Source organism: Eublepharis macularius, chromosome 18 (assembly GCF_028583425.1).
Source record: "Eublepharis macularius isolate TG4126 chromosome 18, MPM_Emac_v1.0, whole genome shotgun sequence".
NCBI classification, from domain to species: domain Eukaryota; kingdom Metazoa; phylum Chordata; class Lepidosauria; order Squamata; family Eublepharidae; genus Eublepharis; species Eublepharis macularius.
Genome location: NC_072807.1, coordinates 11,645,589 through 11,670,066, shown reverse-complemented (window position 1 = coordinate 11,670,066; position 24,478 = coordinate 11,645,589). Strand labels below are relative to the sequence as shown.

General features: G+C 47.3%; 2 protein-coding genes across 2 annotated transcripts in view; both read right to left on the bottom strand.

Moving 5' to 3' along the window:
• Positions 1 to 1,649: 1,649 nt before the first annotated feature.
• Positions 1,650 to 15,293, bottom strand: AICDA (activation induced cytidine deaminase). The gene is made up of 5 exons (XM_055002943.1): positions 15,280 to 15,293; positions 5,244 to 5,391; positions 2,922 to 3,192; positions 2,022 to 2,137; positions 1,650 to 1,703 (listed from the first exon to the last, which is right to left on the bottom strand). The coding sequence occupies exons 1-5, from the start codon at positions 15,291 to 15,293 to the stop codon at positions 1,650 to 1,652; spliced, it is 603 nt and encodes a 200-aa protein (XP_054858918.1).
• Positions 15,294 to 21,332: 6,039 nt separating this feature from the next.
• MFAP5 (microfibril associated protein 5) overlaps positions 21,333 to 24,478 on the bottom strand; it is a 28,831-nt gene continuing 25,685 nt past the window's right edge. Inside the window, exon 8 of the mRNA XM_055003021.1 lies at positions 21,333 to 23,613. Coding sequence (XP_054858996.1) covers positions 23,492 to 23,613 — 122 coding nt within the window. The 3' untranslated portion in view covers positions 21,333 to 23,491. The remainder of the gene's footprint in view (positions 23,614 to 24,478) is intronic.

Sequence of the window (24,478 nt, the reverse complement as noted above, 5' to 3'; positions counted from 1 at the left end):
CAGAATCACAGAGCTGGAAGGGACCGTACAGACTTTCTAGTCCAACCCCCCCATGCCTAAACTGATTCCAGTGCTTGGAGATTGACAGCTAAGAAAATCAGGAATAAATTGAGTATGTGGGAAAGCCCTCTTCTTGTTGCCATATGTGTAAGAAACAGAAGAAAAGGTTGTTAGGCCAGCTATAACTTGGAGGGGGAAGTTACAGTTCGACCCAGTGACCCGACCACTGATAACAAGGTTATCAGACCTCCACAGTGTGTTTGCGACAATAATCACACTTGCTCACAACCTGGATCTAGCAGAGAACCCTCATGCCACAATGGAGATACCATGAAGTGATTGCCTCATTGTGTGTTAGTGTGTGTGTGTGTGATTGTAATGGCCTTTGACGATAGGCAATAAAAGCTTTTTTTATGAAGCAAATGCAGATCAATGCAAGGCCATCCAGTCCTCAGTCCATCCAACAATGGTGAGTCTCCACTGAAAGTGTGATGGCAAGTTTCATCATTGATTTGGTACAGGGGGTGTTTTCTGGGAAAAGAGGTGGTGGAACTCAGTGGTGGAACTCAGGACCGCATAATGACGTCACTTTGGGTTAGCTGGAACAAGGGGGGAGTTTTTTAAAGTTTAAATCGCCCTCAGCGAAAATAGTCACATGGACGGTGGCCCCGCCCCCTGATCTCCAGACAGAGGGGAGTGTAGATTGCCCTCCATGCCGCTCGGCATGCCACCATCCATGTGACTATTTTCAAGAGGTGCCGGAATTCCGTTCCCGCTGAAAAAAAGCCCTGATTTGGTATGCTTATTATGAGGTCCTTAACCTCCATTTAAACTTGTGTTTTATTAATATTATTATTATTTTCATTTGTAATCTTCTTTTCCTATTAGGACTCAAGGAAGGTTACAAGTATGATTTAAAAAAAAACTTCAGTAAAGTGGATTACAAGGTATGATAACATTTCAATCTAAAGGCAAAGATAAAACAAAATAATGTTGCTGTACATTCTGCTACAGAAATGCTCTCCTGGACAACTTTGTTTTGCACATTTTGCAAAATCATAGAAGTGAGGGGGCCTTCCTAACAGCCCTCCGGCAGATCCTTCCATAGTGAGGGAGTCACCACAGAGAATGCGTGGGAACGGACGATGGCCGAGCAGTTTGCAGGGTAGCACTCTCAGAAGTCTGGGCACAGGTGAGTGAAGCTGTCACAGGTGAATACGGCAGGAGAGGTGGACCTGCAGCGATGTGGGTCCAATGCCTTGGAAAGCTTTGTAGGTGATATCTAGAACCTAGAACTGAACCCAGTACCTGATCAGTAGCCACTGGGGTGTCTGCCCAGTCCCTCTAAAAGTCTGAACTCCAGATCAGACGATGTTTTGTCCTTGCTGAGGGTAACAACCAGTAGGACCAAAATGACGTAGCCTGCTTTTCAAACCTACTCTAGCGCTGGCCGCTCCTGGCCAAGAACAGAAAGGAGGTCCCAAATGGCATGGCACTGAAGGCAACCTCAGAGGGTCTTTCTCATATTTTCTCTACAGGCTGATTTTTCCCAAGATTACAGTTCTGGGTAGTAGAGAAGGAAAGACAAAAAGTCGGATACGATAGGACTTTTGTTCCTGGAATGTCAGTCCCCTGCTTCCACCAGCACTTTAAAGTCCAAGGATTTGGAAGGCTTCTCTCAAGTCATCAACCTCATAAAGTGGCTGTGAAAGAAGAGAAAGACTGGTCAGATTTGTAGGGAATAAATTTTGAGGGAGCACAAAACAAAAGAGGTCACAGCAGGAACCAAGGAAGGTATGAGAAGAAGTGAACAAAGGGGAGGAGAAGAAACGCTGAAGGGGTAAAAGTGGGAGACAGAGAATAGGGCAAGTATAAAATATGGGCAATGGGTGAATTTGAGAAATGGGGGAAGGAGAATATGCTAGAGGAGACACAAAAGACCAGCATGGGAGGAGAGAGGATGGAGAAGAGAAAGGAAGACAAAGACCCCCACCAAGGGCGAGGGAGTTTCGTTTCCTCACCAGAAGGATACGGCGCAGCTTTCTGGAAAGGCGCACTGAATTTTCATGAAGCCCTTCCCAAGCCTTGAAGGTTTTCTTTCGGTTCTCCACAAAGGTGTTCCAGCAGTAAAAGTAATCTGATGAGAAGCACATAGAGGATTCAAACTCAGTTTGGGGCCTTTCCGCTCGTATCCACACAGCCAATGTATATCATGTTTATACAGGGCTTTTTTTCTGGGAAAAGAGGTGGTGGAACTCAGTGGGTTGCCCTCAGAGAAAATGGTCACATGGCTGGTGGCCCCGCCCCCTGATCTCTAGACAGAGGGGAGTTGAGATTGCCGCGGCGCGGAGGGCAATCTCAACTCCCCTCTGCCTGGAGATCAGGGGGCGGGGCCACCAGCCATGTGACCATTTTCAAGAGGTTCCGGAACTCCGTTCCCCGCGTTCCCCCTGAAAAAAAGCCCTGTGTTTATACTGTTTTAACTGCCATGGGATTTTCCAAACGATACTACAAATTACGGTGTGGTGATGGGACTGAGAATTCGGTTAGAGATCCCTGGGCCTCCTCACAGAACTCTCCTTCGTGTATTCTCTGGGAAGCAACAATGTTGGCTGAGCCAGTCGTGTAAGAGCCAAGCTACAAGTGACACCTGACCCAGGTTGGACACTTGTCAGCTTCCCTCAAGTTTTGATGGGAAATGTAGGCATCCTGGTCTTGCCGCTGTAATGGAGAGCCAAGCTGTAAAACCAGGATGCCTACATTTCCCATCAAAACTTGAGGGAAGCTGACATGTGTCCAACCTGGGTCAGGCGTCACTTGTCGCTTGGCTCTTAGTCTGCCCTTAGCTGCAATACAGAGTTGCCCCATATAGGGCTGACTCGCATCTGTTTCCATCTTCTAATCCCCGCCCCCCGTTTCACCTTTGAACGTCATGATGGCAATTTGTGCGCCTGCACGGTGGAGACGTCGTAGCCCTTCCGGCTCAGCGTTGCGTTCCTCACAGAAGTAGAGACGGGCTGCAAAGATGCGCAGCGTGAGGTTCGGATAGGCACGCAAGAAGTCAGCCACGTGGCGGGCGCAGTCGTAGCAGGGGCTCCACGACGTGAACCAGGTGATCCGATAGCAGCGTCTTGGATCCAGCTCCCAAGCAGAGATGTACCGTAGGAAGAGCACTTCCACATGGCAACCTGACTGGCGAAGGGAGGGCAGGACAGAGAGATCACTGGTGGCCGATGGACAGCTGGAGCTGAGATGTGAGACTACGGGTCAAGGAACGTGGCATGAGAGATGGTAAAGGTGGCTCGGGAGATTATCCCACTTCAAGGACTGAGTTGGCAAATAAGCACAGCACTCAGTAGAATCAAAGCATTTCCTGAACTGTAGCCAGGGGTCATTTCATAGAAAAAGAGCTGGAGGAACGAATTCGCAAAACTTATTAGCACCACTCATTAGCATATCCCACACCCCTTGACATCACCAGAAGTGTGTCATTAGCATAAATGATTTGCATATGCCACACCCCCTGACATCACCTATCCTGGCTGTTTTGGACCCAATCCTGACCATCCAGGGCCGAAATTGGGTCCAAAATGGCAAAAAGGGGCTGAAAATGGCCGAAAAGGGGCCCAAAATGGTCAGGATCGGGCTGCTGCTGAGTGGGAAAGTGATCCACCACCTGACAGAGGCCTGATCTGGGCCTTTTCAGCCCCAATTCAGGCAGAAACAGGCCCAAAATGGCCGAGAGTCAGGTGGGCGGGGCCACCTGACAAGTGACCTCTTTGGGAACTGCTGGAACTGCGTTCCTGCACGTTCCCTCTCGAAATGAGCCCTGACTGTAACATTTCAGGGTTGTGCTTGGATTGTGCTTCTGCCTTTCAGCTCTCTACACGTTAGAGTAGTTGCTAACTCCAGTTGAGAAATTCCTGAAGAGTTGGGGGATGGAGCCTGGGGAGGGCACGGTATGGGAAAGGGAGGGACCTCATCAGGGTATAATGCCATCGATTTCACCCTCCAAAGCAGCCATTTTCTTCAGGGGAACTGGAGGTCAGTTCGAATTCCAGGAAATCTCCCGGCCCCGCCTGGAGGCTGACAACCCAATGTTAGAAAGGAAGTTCATTGAACCCTGACACAATAGTTTTCTCTGTGAAGGGAGTAGAATTAGGGGAAGGGAATATTCCAATAGGCAACTCCCTCCCTCTCTTAGACTGGTACTGTCCAGATGAAGTACAAGCAGGGCTTTTTTTCAGCAGGAACGCAGTGGAATGGAGTTCTGGCACTTCTTGAAAATGGTCACATGGCTGGTGGCCCCGCCCCCTGATCGCCAGACAGAGGGGAGTTGAGATTGCCCTCTGTGCTGCTCCAGCAACGCAGAGGGCAATCTAAACTCCCCTCTGTCTGGAGATCACGGGGTGGAGCCATCGGCCATGTGACCATTTTTCACCGAGAGCGATTTAAACTTTAAAAAACTCCCCCCTTCTTCCAGCTAACCCGAAGTGACATCATTGTGCGGTCCTGAGTACCCCCACTGAGTTCTACCACCTCTTTTCCCAGAAAAAAAACCCTGAGTACAAGCCTTTGGTTCTGACCCTTAGGTGGAGCGTTGAGAAAAGGACGGGATAACTGGTAGAACATGTGGAAGAATGGGCAGTGGAGATGCACAGTTAGGAGAGAATAAATTCCTACATTGACACCAAGGGGCTGCGCAAAGTTTCCAGTTCCATGCTGGTGGAGTGGTTGTCTTTTCTAAGCAATCACTTCTGTGAAATGGGAATTGAAGCTGAAACTAGGGCAGTCATATGGGAGTGTAGATACTGCCTACATCAGCATCACTGGGCAGCACCGGCCCGGGGAATAGTCCTGTTATCACCCTTCCTATGTGATCTCCTCAGTCGCAACATGATATTAATGGGGTGGGAAGTATTTATGCCAGTCCCATCACTAAGATAAAGAAAGCTCTGAGGGCGACATGAGAAATGCTAGCAAGTGCAGAAGAGCCTTGTCTATTGAGATCTTAATAATAACATTTGTTTCATATACCATTCTTCAGGACAACATAACACCCACTCAGAGCAGTTTACAAAGTGTGTTATTATAATCCTCACGACAATCACCCTGTGAGGTAGTTGGAGCTGAAAGAACTCTGAGAAGCTGTGACTGACCCAAGGTCACCCGGCTGGCTTCAGGTGGAGGAGTGGGGAATCAAACCTGGTTCTCCAGGTTAACCACTTACTCATGTTTTGTACCTTATTGCGTAGATAGCCAAAATCCAGGGAGCAAGAGGTTGCACTATCTCGCCGCTTCACCACGTAGCAAAGGTATGTTTCATGACGGCCCTTGGCCCAGCGCAAGTTCTTGAAGTTGTACAGGAATTTCTTTTGTTTTATAAGGATGCTTCAGGGAACGTGAACATGGAAAGAATTAATAGCATATCATCAAGAATGAATTTGAAGAGATTATTGTAGGAAGCCACAAAGAAATATCATTTGAACACAGGGAAGGAGCCATCTTAACCCTGCTTGGCCCTCCGGACATGAAGACGTTTTGTCCGGGGTGAAGAGGCATTCACTCAGCAATGGGAATGGGTGAGGAGGAAAGAAATGGCAAATATATTCTAAAATTCTTAAAGGAGCTTTGAGAACTTTATAGTCGAGTAATGGATTAGAAGGACAATAAATAAATAAGTGTGCTGGAATATTTCATATGTATGCAAACACATGAAGAGGGTAAACATCAAGGGGAAAAGAAAGATCAGTGGTAAAGTCAATAATTCTGGTCAGATCCAGATTAGCAAGGAAAGCATGGAGAAACGGATATAAAAGGTAAATGGAAGAAAGTTTTTAACAGTTTACCCTGACTTAGATTGCCTAGGTGAGCTTGATCTAAGATCTCAGAAGCTAAGCACGGTTGGCCTTGGTTAGTAATTGGATGGGAAACCTTCAACGAAGACCAGGGTTGCAGAGGCAGGCAATGGCAAACCACCTCCGTTAGTCTTTTACCATGAAAACCCCACCAGGGGTTGCCATAAATTAGCTGCAACTTGAGGGCACTCTCTACCACCACTAACAATTTATTGATGATAATTTCAAACTAGCTGACCTGTATCAGTCATTTGTCTTGATACTGCAGTACATGGTGTTTAATTGTGGCTTTTAGCTTGTTAGGAAAAGCTTTCAACAAAATGTTAGTGAAAGTGTCTATGTTCTTAGATTTGCATCAAGGCCGAGGGGGAAATGCTGGATTTCCATAAAACGAGAGGCCTGGCTGCGTGCCTTACACTGTCCTGTCAACAGAAGCCTGGCCCCAAATTTTAAGCAGCAATATGGGGACAGGCAGTGAAGACCCAGTAGTGTAGAAAGGCACACTGTACATGCTCAGGGGCACTCTTGAAAAATACGTCTTCTCTCTGCTTCCTTAAAGAAAGCACTGGAACAAAGTTTGTGGTGTTACAATTGAACAGTTAAGATGGAAGACTGGGACTCTAGACTACCTAAACAATTCTTTCCCCCGCCCCCAGCCCACAAACTTACATCACTAAGTCTCTCTCTACACAAGATACCTCGGTGTGTGTTCGTCAAGTGTGGGAAGACGCAATGTTAGTTGGGAAGCATAGTTTTAAAAGATGGAGATTGCTCTTCAGAGGGTTTGTCAATTTCATCTTCACCTCCCTGAAAGCTCTGTCAGTTTCACTTCTCCAGTCTAAAACTGTGTGGGATGGCAACCAAAGGGCAGTGAGGAATGTAAATGGGCTGGAACTGCCTTCCAGAGCCAGGCTTGGACCCAGAGAAGTTATAACGGGCTGAAGTTTCCCTTCTGGCATTTCACAGCCCCTTCCCACAACTCCAGTGTATCGCAAAACCTTTGCTCTATTGCTGGCTCTCTCTTTTTAAACTACCCTTCTGGGCTAACATTGTATCTCCTGATACATGTTCTTCTTCACATGGCAGATGTCTCGTGTAGAGACACTCTTGAGGGAAAAATGCTTCAGGGGGGCAAATCTGGAACAGGCAGCATGAGAAAATCGGGCTAAATTTCCCACACACACACACACACACACAACAAAGAGATCATCTACTATGAATAATTTTGTAGAGGCCAGAAAGGAAAGAAAGTGAGGGAATAAGAAGTCAAAAATCGGGACAGTTCTTGTTGTCTGCAGTAAGAACAGGCATAGCAGAAGAGGGCCAGAAGGCGAACAATAATTGTGCTCACTGCTCAGTGAGGTGAAAACTTTCACCACCCCCAAAGGCAATGCAAAGCGAAAGGGTTAAAAATACTCTTGGGCTGTCATTGCCTCAGTTCTCTGAGGGACTCTGCATTTCACCAGGGGGCTGCTGAATGAGGCTTTGGGGGAAGAGATCGTGCCTGTCAGGCCCAGATACCTGACCCACAGAAACCAGCATCTGGGCTAAAAGCCGCCGTCAGTACGTTTCTAGCAGTTAGCTTATTCACGAACACAAGTTTATTACCTAAATGGTAAACAGGATAATACGATCTTGTATTCAAACAGCTCTAAGGAATTCTGATTTTTATCCAAATAACATAAACCATATTAAAGGCAAGATCTGAGTCCAGTAGCACCATTAAGGCCCACAAGATTTCCAGGGAATAAGCATTCGAGAGTCAACTACCTCACAGAGTGGTTGTTGTGATGATAAAATGGAGGACAGAAGCTTTGATTCCCCAGTGGGAAGAATAGTAGGGTATAAATATAGGAAAAAATGCTTCAGAACATGTGTAGTAAAGTGTCTTTCGGCCAGGTGTCCTGTTTCGAATTCTCAGAGCAAGACTGCCTTTGCGCTAGTTCTGATAGTTTTGCTACACGTTGCGGATTACCTGGGGACGCTCAAAATATATTTAGAAATGACAGATTGTGCTCAGGAATATTTACATGAAGGAATAAGCCACTGGGGTTTTTACGGAAATGGCAAATCTGTGGCAAATCTCACAGTGGCCACCAGAAACTCGTAAAGAGACTTTACAAAGCAAGAAAGTGGTTTTTGCTGAGCCACCGACTCAGTACAGCACATCTGGCAAGATAAGCAAGGAAGGACCGGGCGCTAGGAAGGAAGGGCCCACAGTCCCTTTCTGCAAAATGGTAGAGAGTCCAGTAGCACCTTTAAGACTAACCAACATTATTTTAGCATATGCTTTTGAGAACCACAGCTCTCTTCATCAGATGCATCTGACGAAGAGAGCTGTGGTTCTCGAAAGCTGATGCTACAATAAAATTGGTTAGTCTTAAAGGTGCTACTGGACTCTTTACTATTTTGCAACTACAGACTAACACGGCTAACTCCTCTGGATCTAGTCCCTTTCTGGACTTTGCTCCACCCCCCGCTTAGTCAAGCTGCAACCATAGATTTGGCTGCATCATAGGGTTGCCAGTCTCCAGGTGGGGCCTGCAGATCTCCCGGAATCACAACTTCTCTCCAGACAAAAGAAACCAGCTGTTCTAGAGAAAATGGCTGCTTTAAAGTTTGGACTCTAAAGAATTATATGCTAATGAGGCCTCTTTTCTTCCCCAGGATCCAAGCACAAATCTTCAGAGATTTCCTAGCCTGGCAGCCCTAATGCATGGTTATCCATGGGATGAAAGGAGCGGCAAAACTGCACTTGTATGGAGTAACCAAGGACCTTTAATCACTCCTGAGTGCAGCTACTAGGGTTGCCTGCTCTGGCCTGGAAAAATTCTGGAGAGGTAGAACCTGGGGAGGATGGAGGATGGAGTTTGGGGATGTGATGCCACAGAATCTACCCTCCAAAGCTGCTCTTTCCTCCAGGGGAACTGATTGCTGTAGAGACTAGGATATAGAGGCTCAGGAATCTCCACTCTTCCTTGTATCTGAAGAAGAAAGCTATGAATCTCAAAAGTGTATACCCTGAAAACCCGGCTGGTCTTTTAGGGCCAAGCTGGAAGTGACGAGTTACACTTGAATGGCAAGTGAACAGACTCACGTGTATTCCTCCCTGTAGTGATCGAGTGGAGTGCAAGTGGAGCACAAGTGAACAGGGAGGAATACACGTGAGTCTATTCACTTGCCATTCAAGTGCCATTCGTCACTTGTAGCTTGGCCCTAAGGTGCCACTGGACTCAAACCCTGCAGATCAGTTGTAATTCTAGGAGAACTCTAGGCAACACTAGCTCCTGTGAGTGTTGGAAAGTTATGGACTGTTGCATGTTTGTGTGCCTGTGTTTGCACAAGGCCTGCTGGGGTGTGGGTGTCTTGCATATGTGTGTGTGTGGGGGGGGGTTCTTTTGGTGTGTGAGACAGGCACCGTCATGGTTCTGGTTGACTTTTGGTTGCTCCTGCTTGGCTCGTTTCCTGGCTTGGCCAGCCTTGCACCCCATCTGTAGTCTCTACCAGGTTCCCTTGATAGGCACTTTATGATCACAAGAATAGATCCAATGAAGTACAGGCTTGTCTGAGTGGCACCACCTCCCTGGGTTAAATGCCCAGTACATTTCTTGAATTATTGAATGACCTGCAAGGAGAATGCTAGGTTGAAAAACTTGGGGTTTGAGTCGGAAGAAGAGTTACAGCACAAATGCCCTCATCTAACATCCAAAAATATGACTGTGGAACTGGTCAGTTAATATTCCACAGTCTCACATACCATGCTCCCTTAAAACTTAGCCCGTGGGCAACTCACTTTCCTTTAGAGGCAACATAGAAATGGAGGCCACTCTGGTGTGTGTGTTAGAGGCCACTCTAGGGTTGCCAACTCAGGGTTTGGAAATTCCTTGATATTTGGGGGTAGAACCAGGGGTTTGGGGAGGGAGGAACCTCACTGAAGTGCAATGCCATACAGTCCACCTTCCGAAACAGCTCCAAAGGAACTGATCTCTATAGTTTGGAGATCAGTTGTAATTCCAAGAAATCTTGAGGCCTCACCTGGAGGTTGGAAGCCCTAAGCAGCCCCCTGACCCTCTGCTTACTTGATCTGCTTGCATTTGGGTTAGAGACCATTGCATGTGTTAGATGGGCTGGTTTGCATGTTGGGTGATGCAAGGTGGCAAACAGAGCAGGGATATAAGCTTTGGGGGCAGGTAGGCGTTGGGGCTATCTTCTGTATCCTCCCGAGGTCAGCAAGAGAAAGAAGGAAGTGAGTCCTCTAATTATATAAGTAAACCAGCTTTACTATAGTTTTTCTCTGTTCAGAACAAGTTAGAAAAAACTTGAGAATTTCACAAGTAAAGCTGAGTAAACGTGATCGTCAGCTTTGCTGGTTTTACTTTTTGTTATATATGTACAACATTTTGCTATGCAGCTAAAGGTAAGTTCGGCAAGAAGCTGATTCTCAAAGCTGCATGTTTCAGATTCAAAAGTATATATTTTATGAATGGTTGACATACTGCTAACTCCAGCTTCAGTGTTTTCTCCAGATTGCAGCTGAAGAAGATTTTACCAGAAAGAAGAAGGGAAATTTGGATGGAGAGAAGCAAAACTGGAAGACAGCACAATATTTTATTTGTTTGTCTATGTAATTTATAGTCCGCTTTCTCCTTGAGACTCAAGGTGGATTATACAAAGCAAGTCAGTGCAATCAATAGAATGAGACATCTGGTAAGAGAAGCAATAATTTGAGAAACTGTAGAACATGTTTACCCCTGAAAATGTGGGAGAAGTTAAGGGGTTTTCTCTGACTTACTATTTCAGTGGTTTTTCATACAAGTCAGATTCACAAACTTTGCAATTAAATCAATCCATCTATGGAAAGATCCAGTGTGATGCACAGGTTGGAGTGACAGATTAGGAGGACTAGGGTAACTCATTGGGTAACTTTAGGCCAATCTCTCTCTCTCAACTTAATTTATCTTGTGGGGATCAAATGGGGGAACAGAGAACCATATATGCCTCCCTGAGCTTTTTGGAAAAATAGATCAAGTAAAACTGTAAACGATTATAGAAAGCTATCCCCTTGTTAGTCCCATATATAAAAGGCAAGCTAACCCAAGAATTTTGTTTCTCATGTTGTGTGAATGACATGCTACAAATTCTGGAATGTTGCTACTTGTCTGCAGTCTAGAAAGACGTCTTATCAGAGTTCCAGAGTATAAAATATGTTTATTGGGCCAACCATTCTTGCTGTGAGACCACACTAACATTTGAGCTACGCAGAACTTTGCCTGTCAAAGGACCCACATCTGATCTGAAGCCCCTTGGACCTGGGACCTTTCTCTTTGGTTTGTGAATAGTGCCATATGCTTGGAGAAAATAAGAATAATTTACTATCCCTTATTTGCAAGACCATGTAGAACAAACTGTATGAACCAGAAACCAAAAGATAAAGACAAATAATCAAAGCAAATTGCGTAGGCAAGAAAGACGATCAAAAAATGGGTTGAAAAACATTAGCGTGTGAAATTATTCATAAGTAACAGTCAGACAGAGAAAGAGAGAAAGCCGACAAGGTCAGATGAGTGGTGAAAGACACATCTGGGAAGAAGACATCTGGAGAGCTGAGTCAGACAGGGAAAAGAGAGCTGAGCGCAGAAGCGAGCCGTGAACGTGGTCATGCCACACAAGGCTGCTCCTTTACCTGTCCATGAGTGGATTGGAGTTCCAGTTGGGCTGATGTGGGAAATCGGTGAGTCAGCAGGTTCTTAAGCGGTGTCTTATTAGCCCTCCTGACCTGAGGTACAGAAACGAGAAGTGCCAAGAGGTGGGTGTCCCCACCCAGCTCTCAACGCCCCGTTAGGAGTCGGTTTGTTTGGGGTGGAGTTACACAGCTCACTAGAGCCTTTGGCCCTTGTGAGAGAGATGCTTGACACTGTTTCCCTCCCTCCCTCCTTTAGATTTATCAATCCCTTCCTTTTCCAGAAATATTTCTTTCAATGAATAACAATAAAGATGTAGGCAGACAAGAAAAGTGATTCTTGGTTGTTACAGCAGAGGCAGCCGAGCTCCTGGACTATAATCCCAGCCTTGCCTTTCTCTTGTTCCATGGCTGCTCTTACGATTCCTCAATTGATGCCTCCGGATGCATCTGTAAGGTCCCTGAACCGGTGTTTTGAGGACAGGGGTCAAGTGGAAATGGCTGAATGAGATGAAGCTGAATCCAGCAAAATGGAGGTCATGCTGGGCTGGAAGGCTGATGTTGTTTAACAGGGTTTAGATACACTTATTCTGATTGGAGTGGAGTTGGATTTTGCAGAGCAGGTTAACAGCTTGGGGGAGCTCCTGGCCCGGCCTTGCTGTCTGCCAACCAGGTTGGTGCTGCAGCCAAGAGGATTTTCTATCAGCAGCACCTGGTTTGCCAATTCCCTCCTTCCTTGGAACCAGCAGATCTGGCCATGCTGGTCCATGCTTTTGAAATTCCTTGTTTGGATGCATTCTGTGTTGGACTTCCTTTGAAGACAATTCCAGAAACTGTGGCTGGTTCAGAATGTGAAAGCCCAATTATTGGCCGTTTCCACATGGCTTACCTGAAGCCGCGCCATGCCGCAACGTTGCGGATCGTGCCGGGGAAAACGCAAAATAACGTGTTTTCTCATGCGAGTTTTGCGCGATGTCGTGCAAAACTCGTGCGAGAAAATGCGATATTTCGCATTTTCCCCAGCACGATCTACAACGTTGCGGCATGGCGCGGCTTCAGGTAAGCCATGTGGAAACGGCCATTGTCCGGAGTTAGCCAACTTGCCTATCTTAAAACTGCTACATTGGCTGCCAGTTTGTTTCTGAATCCAATTCAAGGTGCTGGTTATGACCTTTAAAGACCCCTTGGTTTGTATGAGCCAATCATGGTTCTCAAGTGGCCAGCTGGTCACTATTCTAACCTCCTCAAACTTGAAAAATATCATGTTGAGAGCAACATGGTGCCTGTGAGTGTGTAGGGTGTCGGGAATTACAACTGATCTCCAGACTACAGAGATCAGTTCCCTGCTCTGGAGGGTGAACTCTATAGTGTTATACTCTACTGAGGTCCTTCCCCTCCCCAAACCCCACCCTCTCTAGGTTCCACCCCCAAATCTCCAGAAATTTCCTAGCCCATATGTTGTCGAAGGCTTTCACGGCTGGAGAACGATGGTTGTTGTGGGTTTTCCGGGCTGTTTTGCTGTGGTCTTGGCATTGTAGTTCCTGACATTTCGCCAGCAGCTGTGGCTGGCATCTTCAGAGGTGTGGCACCAAAAGACAGAGATCTCTCAGTGTCACAGAGATCTCTCCCTGTGACACTGAGAGATCCCTGTCTTTTGGTGCCACACCTCTGAAGATGCCAGCCAGAGCTGCTGGCGAAACGTCAGGAACTACAATGCCGAGACCATGGCAATACAGCCCGGAAAACCCACAACAACCTTCCCAGCCCATAGTTGGCAACCCTGTTCCTGGCACTGGCTTCCTGCTCCACTTCCGGTTGCCTGTTGCCCTCCTTCCTTATCCCTTCTCCAGTTATGAACTTCTCTTTTCCTCCTTCACCCTTCCACTCCTTCCTTTGCCACCTCTCACATTCCTTCCTTCCCCTATCCTTGCGCCTCTTTCCTCCCTTCAGTCGCTCTGTCCTTTCCCCGTTCTGCACGTCCTTTTCCAGTTGGGTTGGTGGTGTGCGGAAGATTGGAGGAGGGTGGAGAGGTTGCCCTAGCAATGATGGGGATGGAGAGCCTGCTTCCTGCTGCCTCCCATGAAGTCTGGGCAGTAGTCTATAGAGTAATGGGTGCCTAATCTCACTGCTTAGCTCCGTTTGGCTTCTTTTCGGGGGGGGGGGAGATTGCCTGAAGCTGAATCCTGAAATGTTCCTGTTTTGTAGGGGCTCCTGCTACCTTTCTCATGCTCAGCAAGGATGTGGCCTTCTGACGCAGCGTGTCCAAAGCCCTTTGCGAAATGCTCTTCCATAAAATTGTGTTCCTTTTGCCATATTGCTGTGAGGAGCAGAGAAACGGCCTCGCCTCAGAGTCCCTCTCCACAAGACATCAGGCTACTTGGTGAGTTCATGGCCGTTCCCACACGGCTCCCCTGCACCCGGAACGCTGCGCAGCATGCCGAAAAAAACGTGGAAGATCGCGTTTTCTCTCGCAAGTTTTGCGCGATGTTGCGCAACATCGCGCAAAACTCGTGAGAGAAAACGCGATCTTCCACGTTTTTTTTGGCATGCTGCTCAGCGTTCCGGGTGCAGGTGAGCCGTGTGGGAACGACCCATGGCCGTTTCCAGATGGCTTACCTGAAGCCGCTTCACGCCACAATGTTGTGGATTGTGCTGGGGAAAATGCAATATTTCGCGTTTTCTCCGGCACGATCCACAACATTGCGGCGTGGAGCGGCTTCAGGTAAGCCATCTGGAAACGGCCCATGTCTGAGGGGAGAGTTGCATTACTCTCTTTCAGATTTAGAGGCAGGGCTTTTTTTCAGCAGCAACGCGGTGGAACGGAGTTCTGGAACCTCTTGAAAATGGTCACATGGCTGGTGGCCCCGCCCCCTGATCTCCAGACAGAGGGGAGTTGAGATTGCCCTCCATGCCGCTGAGCGTGGAGGGCACGGAGGCACGGCGCGGAGGGCCATCTCAACTCCCCTCTGTCTGGAGATCAGGGGTCGGGGCCACCAGCCATGTGTCCATTTTCTCCGAGGGCAACCCTCTGAGTTCCACCACCTCTTTTCCCAGAAAAAAAGCCCTGTTTAGAGGTATTTAAAATTTGCGGTCATTCGCAGCCCTAGTACTAAAACTGAGATTTGCTTGAGATTTGTGGGGGAAGACACTTGTTTGCTTTTCAAAAGCCCGAGATATGATGACCCCAGACACCTCTGTATTTCAGAACTGACTCCCTCCCTATTGCATGACTGAAACCAAGGCTATCCTGCACCACAGGAATATCATTCCAGTCCTGTCTCCCCCCCTGCCCCCCCGACCTTGGAAAGTTCTAGAATAGCTGGAAGGCAAAAGGGCTTCACAATCTTTTATAAGTAGGCAGCACACAGGCAGCTGGGATGATTTCAACTGTTCAGCCATTGCAGATTGGACTGCTGTGAAATCAAATAACAGCGAGGGCAACGTGACCTAGGCACATATTTGCTGATGACAAGCCTCCTAAACTTGTCTCTGTGGTGAATTCTCAAAAGAACAACTACTGGCCAGGTCAACACTCTCAGTACACATTGCCTTAAAATGTCCCTTGAACCTGTGGTTGCCAATTCCAGGTTAGAACATTCCTGGAGGTTTGGAGGTGGAGCCTGGGAAGTACAGGGTGTAGTGCCACAGAGTTCACCTTTCAGAGCAGCCATTTCCTTCAAGGGAACTGACCTTATACGGTCTGGAGATCGGTTTTAATTCTTGGAGATTTCCAGGACTCACCTGGAGGTTGGCATCCCTACTAGAACCACCCCTTCTTTATGGGGATTCAGTCAACAGAAACCAGAGAAAACCTGAACACAAACTAAGAGAAAACCTCTGAAAAGCAACTTTCAGCCAAAGCTTGGGGCAGCGGGGGGAGAAGAGGGCCTGTTTTAGTCAACAGGAAATGGTGTGGGGCAGCGCTATAGATATAAATAACTGTTTATCATCTCCTTGCTCAGAAGTCACATTTTGAATTGCGCGCTGTTGGCTTCAGTTGGTTAGATTTTTTTTTCAGCCGCCCACGACGCTTCACTTCCTTTCTCCTAAGGCAGAACCTCGGGGCTAAACTTTCTCTGTTGTCAGAGGCAGAAGCTGAAACCGTGGTGGTGGTTGCTTGCTTTCATGGGCTGATGAACACGTTTCATTTAGCATAGAGCTGTGTTGTTTTATCTATTTGTTCAGACTGATGTTCTCATCATTTGGCCCAAAGTGATCCCCCAAGGAATACAGAGAAATTGAGGGAGATCCAAATTAAAACAATAACATGACAGTACAGCAGCAACGTTAACAAGTTGGGGCCCCCAAAGGAGCCCTGAGAGAGGTGTCTCCTGAATGCCTCCCAGGGGCCGTTGTCGTACACAATCACCCCTCTTGCTGTTTGGTTGTAAGAAGGCCACTCTGGGAAGAATCACGCCTGACCAAAACTCTCAATTTCACTACCTCGGACATGTTATGTATATCCAAGGCTGCTTAGACTACATTCTTTCCTAGAAGATTGGAGCAAAGGTGGTTTGGGAAAGGGCGTACTGAGGTTGGGGGAATTCTGGAAGGAGGACCGTTTCAGGGATGTAGACTCCTCCATTTCCAGGAGGGACACAGGGCTGAATCTGTCCCAGATCCATACTTAGTATTCTATTCTATTCTATTCTATTCTATTCTATTCTATTCTATTCTATTCTATTCTATTCTATTCTATTCTATTCTATTCTATTCCTGCAGTAAACCCAATGGAACTGACAATGGAACTTTTACCGGTGGTATTAGCAGCAAAAATTCAGCACACATTTTTTTGCTTTTTTATTTCAAATATATCCGTAGTGTTTGTAATAGTCTAAAACTCAATCAAAGAATGAGACTCTGTAAGATAGGGTTCCCATCTCTCCAGTGGGAACGGGGGGATCCCCTGTTCCCAGCCTCTGCCCACCCCCCACCTCTCACCTGCCCAGCAGGGGGGAAGACATGGAACGGGGCAAGAACCCCTTGGAGTGCACAGGGAACGCTTTTGCATCATGCTGGGAATGACGTCATTCTTGGCACAATGCAGAGACGTGGGGTCACACCAGAAGCCGATTTCATAAAAATCGGCTCCCAATGCTAGATTGGGGGCCGATTTTTACCAAGTCCGCCCCTGGCACGATCTGGGAATGACGTCATTCTCTGGTGATGCCAGACGTGCAGGATTGCACCAAGGGCCGATCTCATAAGAATTGCCCCCCAGTGCTAGATTGGAGGTGGGCACAAACCATCACTTCCATATTGGGCCGGGAACGATGTCATTCCAGGGTGATGCAGAAGGGAAGGCTCGCACCAGGGGGCCGATTGGGTTAAAATCAGCCCTCAGTGTTAGATCAGAGACTGATTTTTACCAAATCGGCCCTGGCACCTTATCTGTGAAATAGGGTTGCCAAACCTGGGATGGGAAGTTCCTGTAGATCTGGTGATGGAGCCAGGAGAAGGTGGGGTTTAGGGAGGAGACGGAATTCAGCAGGGTGTTATGCCATAGAGTCCTTTCTCCATTTCCTCCAGGGGAACTGATCTCTGTAGTCTAAAGATGGGAGATATCCAGCCCTCACCTGGATGTTGGCAACTCCACTGTGGAATAGTACCCTGACTGGTGCCCTCTCTAGGCATGGACCAAAACACTTTTTACCTCAGAAGCGGAAGGTCTGCATCTACCTATAATAATAATATAATAATAATAACATTCGATTTATATTCCACCCTTCAGGACAACTTAATGCCCACTCAGAGTGGTTTACAAAGTGTGTTATTACAAACAATCACCCTGTGAGGTGGGTAGGGCTGAGAGAGCTCCTAGAAGCTGTGACTGACCCATGGTCACCCAGCTGGCTTCAAGTGGAGGAGTGGGGAATCAAACCCGGTTCTTCAGATTACAGTCCCGCTGTTCTTAATCACTACACTGAACTGGCTTAAGGACGTTTATTAATAAAATTTTGGTTGGTTAGCCCTGTTTTGTTTTAATGGTTGCTAATTATGGATACGTTTATTTTTTTTAAAGATTTTATATTGTGTTGTATTATTCTGTGTATTGCTTTGAGCCAGGTATCTGGAGAAGTGGCATATTTATTTTGTAAATAATAACAGAATAAACTCTGCCCTGAGAAATTTCTTTTATGCTCAGTTGCCACCCCTGCTCCAGCACTAACAGTTTACTTCATGCTGCTTCAAGTTGTTGGAGGGAGGGAGCCTGCCCCATTCTCTGTCCTGGGCTGAGAGATTTTCTCCATCACCCGTACTCTTTGGCCAATAACACCAAATGGTTCTGGAACAGTCAACCAGGCCACAAAGAGGTAACCTCTCAACGTTTCCCTGAGACCAGAAGATCCAATGATTGCACTGTACCAACGTCTCTCAGCACTTGCACCCCACAGTGGATCCTATTATATATTTGGATGCAGGGTTTTTTTTCTGGGAAAAGAGGTGATGGAACTCAAGTGGGTTGCCCTCGGTGAAAATGGTCACATGGCTGGTGGCCCCGCCCCCTGATCGCCAGACAGAGGGGAGTTGAGATTGCCCTCTGCACTGCCAAGCGGCGTGGAGGGCAATCTAAACTCCCCTCTGTCTGGAGATCAGGGGGGGCGGGGCCACCAACCATGTGACCATTTTCAAGAGGTTCCGGAACTCCGTTCCCCCACATTCCTCTTGAAAAAAAGCCCTGTTTGGATGTGTCTAACTGATCAGTAGCTGGTTATATTGAACTTGCTGGTTTTAGTTCCTGTGTTTGTTACTGGATGGAAGCTGTTTCATCATGAGCCCAGCCTTGTCTGAGTCGGGAGTTGAAATGAAATCCTGCCTTCAAGTCATAGGTAACTTATGGCAACCCCTGGCCAGGTTTTCATGGTGAGAAACTAACAGATGTGGTTGCCATTGCCTACCTCTGCAACCCTGGTCTTCTATGGAGGTCTCCCATCCAATTACTAACCAAGGCTGACCCTGCTTAGCTTCTGAGATCTGACCAGATCAGGCACACCTGGGCTCTCCAGAGCAAATGAAATCCTGCCCTCAAGTCATAGCTGACTGATGGCGACTCCTGCTGGGGTTTTCATGGGAAGAGCTGAACAGAGGTGGTTTGTCATTGCCTGCCTCTGCAACCCAGATCTTCATCAGAGGTCTCCCATGCAATTACTAACCAAGGCCTGCCCTGCTTAGCTTCTGAGATCGAATGAGATCAGGCATTTATATGGTAAATATCTTTCAGATTCCCCCTCATGCTCCTTCACAGGCCCATTCCTCAGAATTGCCACTCTTACTCCCCCAAACTGATCTGAGGATCAGACCATACAGGAGATGGTTCTGTAAAGCCTTATGATATGCGTGGAGCAGGGGTCACTGGGGCAGTCGAGGGGGGGCAGTTGTGAATTTCCTGCATTGTGCAGGGGATTGGACTAGATGACCCTAGAGGTCCCTTCCAACCCTATGATTCTATTATTCTAAAAGAATATTTTCAGCTAATAGTGTTTATAGGTTCCCTTCCAGTCTGCGCTTCAGAACTCCCTGCTTTTAACATATGTCACTCCTTGATCACCCATCCCTAACTCTGACTGATTACTAAATTACTTGAATAGAATGCAGTTTCAGGATGTGTGTGGGGGTGTGTGTGAGGGGCAGGACTTAGCAAGCCCAAATCTCGTCCATGAAGGTGCTAGTTGCAAGCTAATTGCAAGACACTGGTGTAGGTTAAAATTCTCTCTCTCTCTCTCTCTCTGTCTCGTACTGCTATTGCTTTAAGCAGAAATTAAAATGGGAAGAACCTTATTTAATATTATGTCTCTGATATTTATTGTCTCTATATATTTTGCCACAGAAAGAGTAATGGAATCATTTGTATCCAATAATAACCATGTCACCTGCACTCTCGTGTTAGGTTGTTCCATATTTTTAAGTAGAAGGATGATTAAGCTAGCCCTCCGCTCATTAAATATGGGACACTCTATACTCATGTGTTCAATGGTTTCAATTTTATCATATGGGCACCTGCATGTTCTGTTAGCATTTGTTATGATGTTTGGATGCGTCACCCACTAGCTCCAGCGTGCTGTGAATGCAGGCCAATGAGCTGCCGCTGGTCTGGTTTGGAAGAAAAGGGCCCTGGGACTTGGCCACCACACCTGGGTGGATGCAGAGTTGGAACAGAGAGCCACTGAAGAGGAGAGAGGGTAGGAGCAAGTCAGCGGTAGAAGTGCTACAGAGGGATCGTCATCTGGCTTAAACCAGAGCCTTCCCATCCTTAATGGGACTGGTGGGGGGTGGTCTTCACCAGGGCTTTTTTTCAGCTGGAACGCAGCGGAACGGAGTTCCGGAACCTCTTGAAAATGGTCACATGGCCGGTGGCCCCGCCCCCTGATCTCCAGACAGAGGGGAGTTGAGATCGCCCTCCGCACCACCGGTGCGGAGGGCAATCTCAACTCCCCCCTGTCTGGAAATCAGGGGGCGGGGCCACCGGCCATGTGACCATTTTCTCCAAGGGCAACCCACTGAGTTCCACCACCTCTTTTCCCAGAAAAAAAACCCTGCTCTTCTCCCATGCACAGGAAGTTCGGCTTCTTGCGGGTGATCTCTGACTGTGATCAGATTCCTCCCAAGCAGGGCATACTGGAGCAAAGCAAGAGACGCTCAAAATGTCACCACTGCTTGCTACACAGGTGCAGTGCAGAGGAGGATGTGGTTTGATAGAGCAGGATGTTGCTAGCTGCAAGAATCTCCTTTGTCTTCACCGGCAGATGGCTAAAAATGCGCTAGGACAGTTGCAAGAGGAATAGAGAGGCAAAAAACTCCGCTGAAGAGTCTCTGCAGCCCCCTTCCCTTGTAGCCCCAGCAGCGGGAGTCCAGCTGGGCTCTCTGAGGTCCGTTTATTGGGATCTGATCTATTCTCAACTTGTAAGGTTGCTGGCTTCACCAAATGTACGCTCACTGCCATCACTGGCCGTCTATCAGAATGATCATCTTTTGATTTCCATGTTGGCAATACTTCTGGGACGCTTCCAAGCGGCGTGGGGAGATGTTGCCACAGTGGTTCGTTCATCTTTAGCATCCAGAATTCCCTCTGGCCATGAAGGCGACATTCAGTTATCACATCTAAAAGCCACTGATAGACCTATTATCCATGAATCTGTATAACTTTTTAAAAATAAATAATCTATCCCCATATTTTGGGTCACCGGATTCTGTAAATGGATTACACTTCATCTAAAGAAGTTCCTTCTTTAGCCTGTCCTGCATCCACTGCTGGCAGATTCAAAGAGTATTATAGAAGGTTTTTCTTTCTTCTAAGTGCCTTCTTGAGGGACTGGCAAGTTATCTTAACCATGAGTCAAGAAGACACTCCCTTCTGAATGCAGGATTTGATGGTGTTCCATATAAGGTGACCATACTGCAAATGAAATGCTGTCATATAATATCTTTACAGGTGGAAACAACTTTTGATAACATTCTCTCTCTCACTCACACACACACACAAAAGGGAGGATGATGTTTGCTCGTTCCATTCTCATAAGGGCAACGAGTCCTCCACAGTCATAAAGATACATGTGCGCTTGAATGTAAATTCCAGCATCTATTGCAGGAAAAGGGCGAGCGATGAGTGCAGACAAACCGGTGGTTCTGAAAGCACGGTGGTTGGAGGCTTCCTTTTGAGGATACTCAGGTTTGCCTCCCTGTAATGTGTGGCAATGAGAGTGCTTAGTGTCTGCTAGGAAGGCAGAGCTGTTGAGCACACCCTGATGAAACAAAAAGAGACGGAAGCCAAAATATGCACAATTGCACAAACAATAGAAAATCAGCTTGCCTTTTAATATGTTTGGGTATGTATTCCATAAAATATAACGCTTATGCAGTGCGTTTGTAGAAATTCCAGTCCATGATCCTACAAAAAGTACAATATAAAAGCATCAGAAATTCTTTCAGACTGACTGTAGGTATTATGTGTCGATATATAACTACGTAATACATTCATATAAGGTTACATTGGATTCTCTGTTTTGAGTGAACAGATTTAAATTTATTATACATCCAACATTCCAACAACTGGTGGGTCCCTATCTATTACTATGCTCTTTACATTCCATTTGAAAGCTGGAGAACTTCTTTTCCGTGTGTCTCAGCCTCACACCTGAGCCACTATATTCAGTTCAATAGGCACATTTGGATCAGGAATGTGCTTTACATAATTGCAAGGACCCGGCAATTCTTCACACTGTTGTTCTGCCAGCATGGATGTTGTTCAATTAATTCAATGCAGCTTGGGGTATATGAACTCATGTTGGAACTGGGATTTGTAAGCGCCACAAGGAGGAGAAGCTATTTGGCAAGGGGTTGGAGATGGGATGCCCGCTCAGTCAACAGAGATGCATTCAAATTAGGAAAAAACTGCTATACCCTTAAAAAAAATAAAAGGAATCACCATGGTAGAGTATGCTTAGCATATTGGGGGTGGGGGGCAGTCTGCAAAACAATTCAAAGCTTTCACAGAGGCAAATGGACACTATGGGGGAAACAATCTAGAGGCTGGAGGCAATACTTTTTCTGCCTCATTTTGACCAAGACCTAAACCTGGGGAGGCAGGCTGCCGTTTAGTGGCCTCTCAAAAACCAACTGGGGTGGGGAGACATGGGCTGATGAGGCAGCTTCGGTGCTCAGGTGAGGAACACCACCATCGCTTTGGTGTTTCTCCCTCTGCCAAGCTGCTTGGCCAGAGATAACAGCCGGCTTGAATGGGCAGCAGTGGCTCTTTGTCAGCAATTCTTTTGCAAACTGTTCTATCCCAGCCTGTCCTGGTGAGATGGTAAAGATAGCCTCTTATTGGTCCCAACAAGTCCTGTTGGAGCCTCTTGTAGGGCTCGTCCTTCTGCAGAGGAATTGTGCCTTGGCTTAAGGTTTAGTTAATACCTGCCAATGCTTTGTGGCAGGGATAGCAGCGATTCCGCTCTTTCTCTCTAGCATGGCACAGATTTACATCAGCCTCTGTCTGTATTCTTCCTCTTTTCCTTATGTCTCCTATTACAATAATTATGGGACAGCCATTTGTCAAGCAGTTTTGTGTTCTTCTCTAAACTGTGCACTGGGAATGGAATCGAGAGATGATCAAGTAGGGGCTGAACCAGGAGCAGAGGTCTGACTGCCACACCTGGAAACAAAGCTGAAAATGGATGCACCCCTGGAGAGAGGCCATGTCCAACACTACAGGCACAGAGCAGAGAACTTACTCCTCCATCCCTTCCATGGCCTTTCTGTTTTGTGCACTGCCTCTGCCTCTGCAACTGCTCAGCCTGCACGAATGTCAGGGCTGTGGAGCTGCAGTGCTGAACAGACCTGTCGCATGGAGGCTGGAAGCCCAGCTGACAAGGCTCACTTCACAAGGGTTTAAGTGGTGCATGCAGAAGATGCCTTTCCTACACAAGAAACCATGCAGAAATGAGGGGAAAGCTCCGAGACATCAGCAGACCTCGCCTTCTGCCTCACCTCGCTCCTGAAACCAGGAAGGCAAAGTTCACTGCAGCACATTTTACACACACTTCAAGGCATGTCCTTTCTATCCATGTTACACCCCCCCTCCCCAAGCATGTCTTGCCTCCATCCACCCCAGAGCTGGCTCTTGCCTGTGGTGGACAAGATATAGACATTCCAGCATTCAACCTTTCCCCCCTTGACTTGCATAGTATGGATTGTGCATTACCATCTGTGAGCTCTGGAGTGGGGGGAGGCAAGAGCCAGGCCTGAAGGCGGGGGGTACAGTCCCTCTGCCCCTCCTTCTGTGGGCTGGTGTGGGTCAGGCCTATAAAAGTGGCTCTGGGATAAAGGTCACAGGCAGGCAAGGAAGCTCTCTGTGTGGGGTAGGAAGTGATGGAAAGGGTGCAACTATGTTGTCACAAGTGGATTCTTTGGGCAAACGTGGGTTCCAGCTCCTCCTCTGTGCTCTCCTGCACTCTGTTGTTCACTGAGCTTCGATCCCATTCTGCTGCTGATCCTGAGTCTGTCGGCAGCGCTGTGCTCGATGCTGATTGGAGCGCCGGAGGCGGCGTGGTGGAAGGCCAGCCAGCTGGCGGCAGATCTCATCTAGGGGCCAGCCAGAGAGAGACAGAAGGGATTACTCATTCAACAGCATCTATATGCATCTCCAGGCTGGCAACTCCCTTAACAGGAGGTGGCTGAAATTGATTTCTGGTTCCTCATCTGCATTTCTTATTTGAGAACCCAACCACAAATATTGAGGATAATTTAAAAGCTCTGAACTCCAAGAAAAAGGTTTGACTCACTACATATCATGCACCCCAACATTCAGGGGACTCTGGCTTCCAAGTGGACCTATAGTCCTGGTCCAAAGCCCTTTTCTTGTGCTATTGAGTTCAAAGTGGGGCGTTCCAAGGACAAATGCACATGCAGAAACTCGGTGGAAGGGGCTGTACCCCACAGCTGTCTTTGGACCACCACAAATCATACACTTCTACACTCTGAAGACTGACCCCCTACAACAAGACCTGCACTGGTGCCTGGTCCAAATATTGGCTCTGGCACCAGAGCTTCTATTTGAGTTGCCTCCAAGAAGATCGTACTTAGGAAAAGATCTGGGAAAGCAACTGGAATGGCTTCATCCCCTTTGTGACCCCAAATAAGGTTTGGACCACCACATATCACATACCCCCACATCCATCTCCAAGTGGACCTATGCTGTTTCCTGGTCCAAAGCCCAGGTCTTGTTCTAGTGGCTTCAAAGTGGGCCACAGGACAAATGCACGTGCAGAAACTGGGGGGTGCTGCACCCCAAATCAATTTTTGGATAGGGTTGCAATTTCTAGGTTGAGAAATACCTGGAGATTTGGGGGTGGAGCCTGAGGGGGATCAGGTTTGGGGAGGGAAGAGACCTCAGTGGGGTGTAATGCCGTAGAGTTCACCCTCTGAAGCCGCCATTTCATCCAGGAGA

Bases quoted from the DNA above. Each gene is read 5' to 3' on its own strand.
- AICDA (XM_055002943.1), bottom strand. The intron at 3,193-5,243 runs GTACAAAACATG...TCCCTTCGCCAG, and splicing joins TTGGCTATCTACGCAATAAG to TCAGGTTGCCATGTGGAAGT. The intron at 2,138-2,921 runs GTGAAACGGGGG...GCTTCTCATCAG, and splicing joins TGCCATCATGACGTTCAAAG to ATTACTTTTACTGCTGGAAC.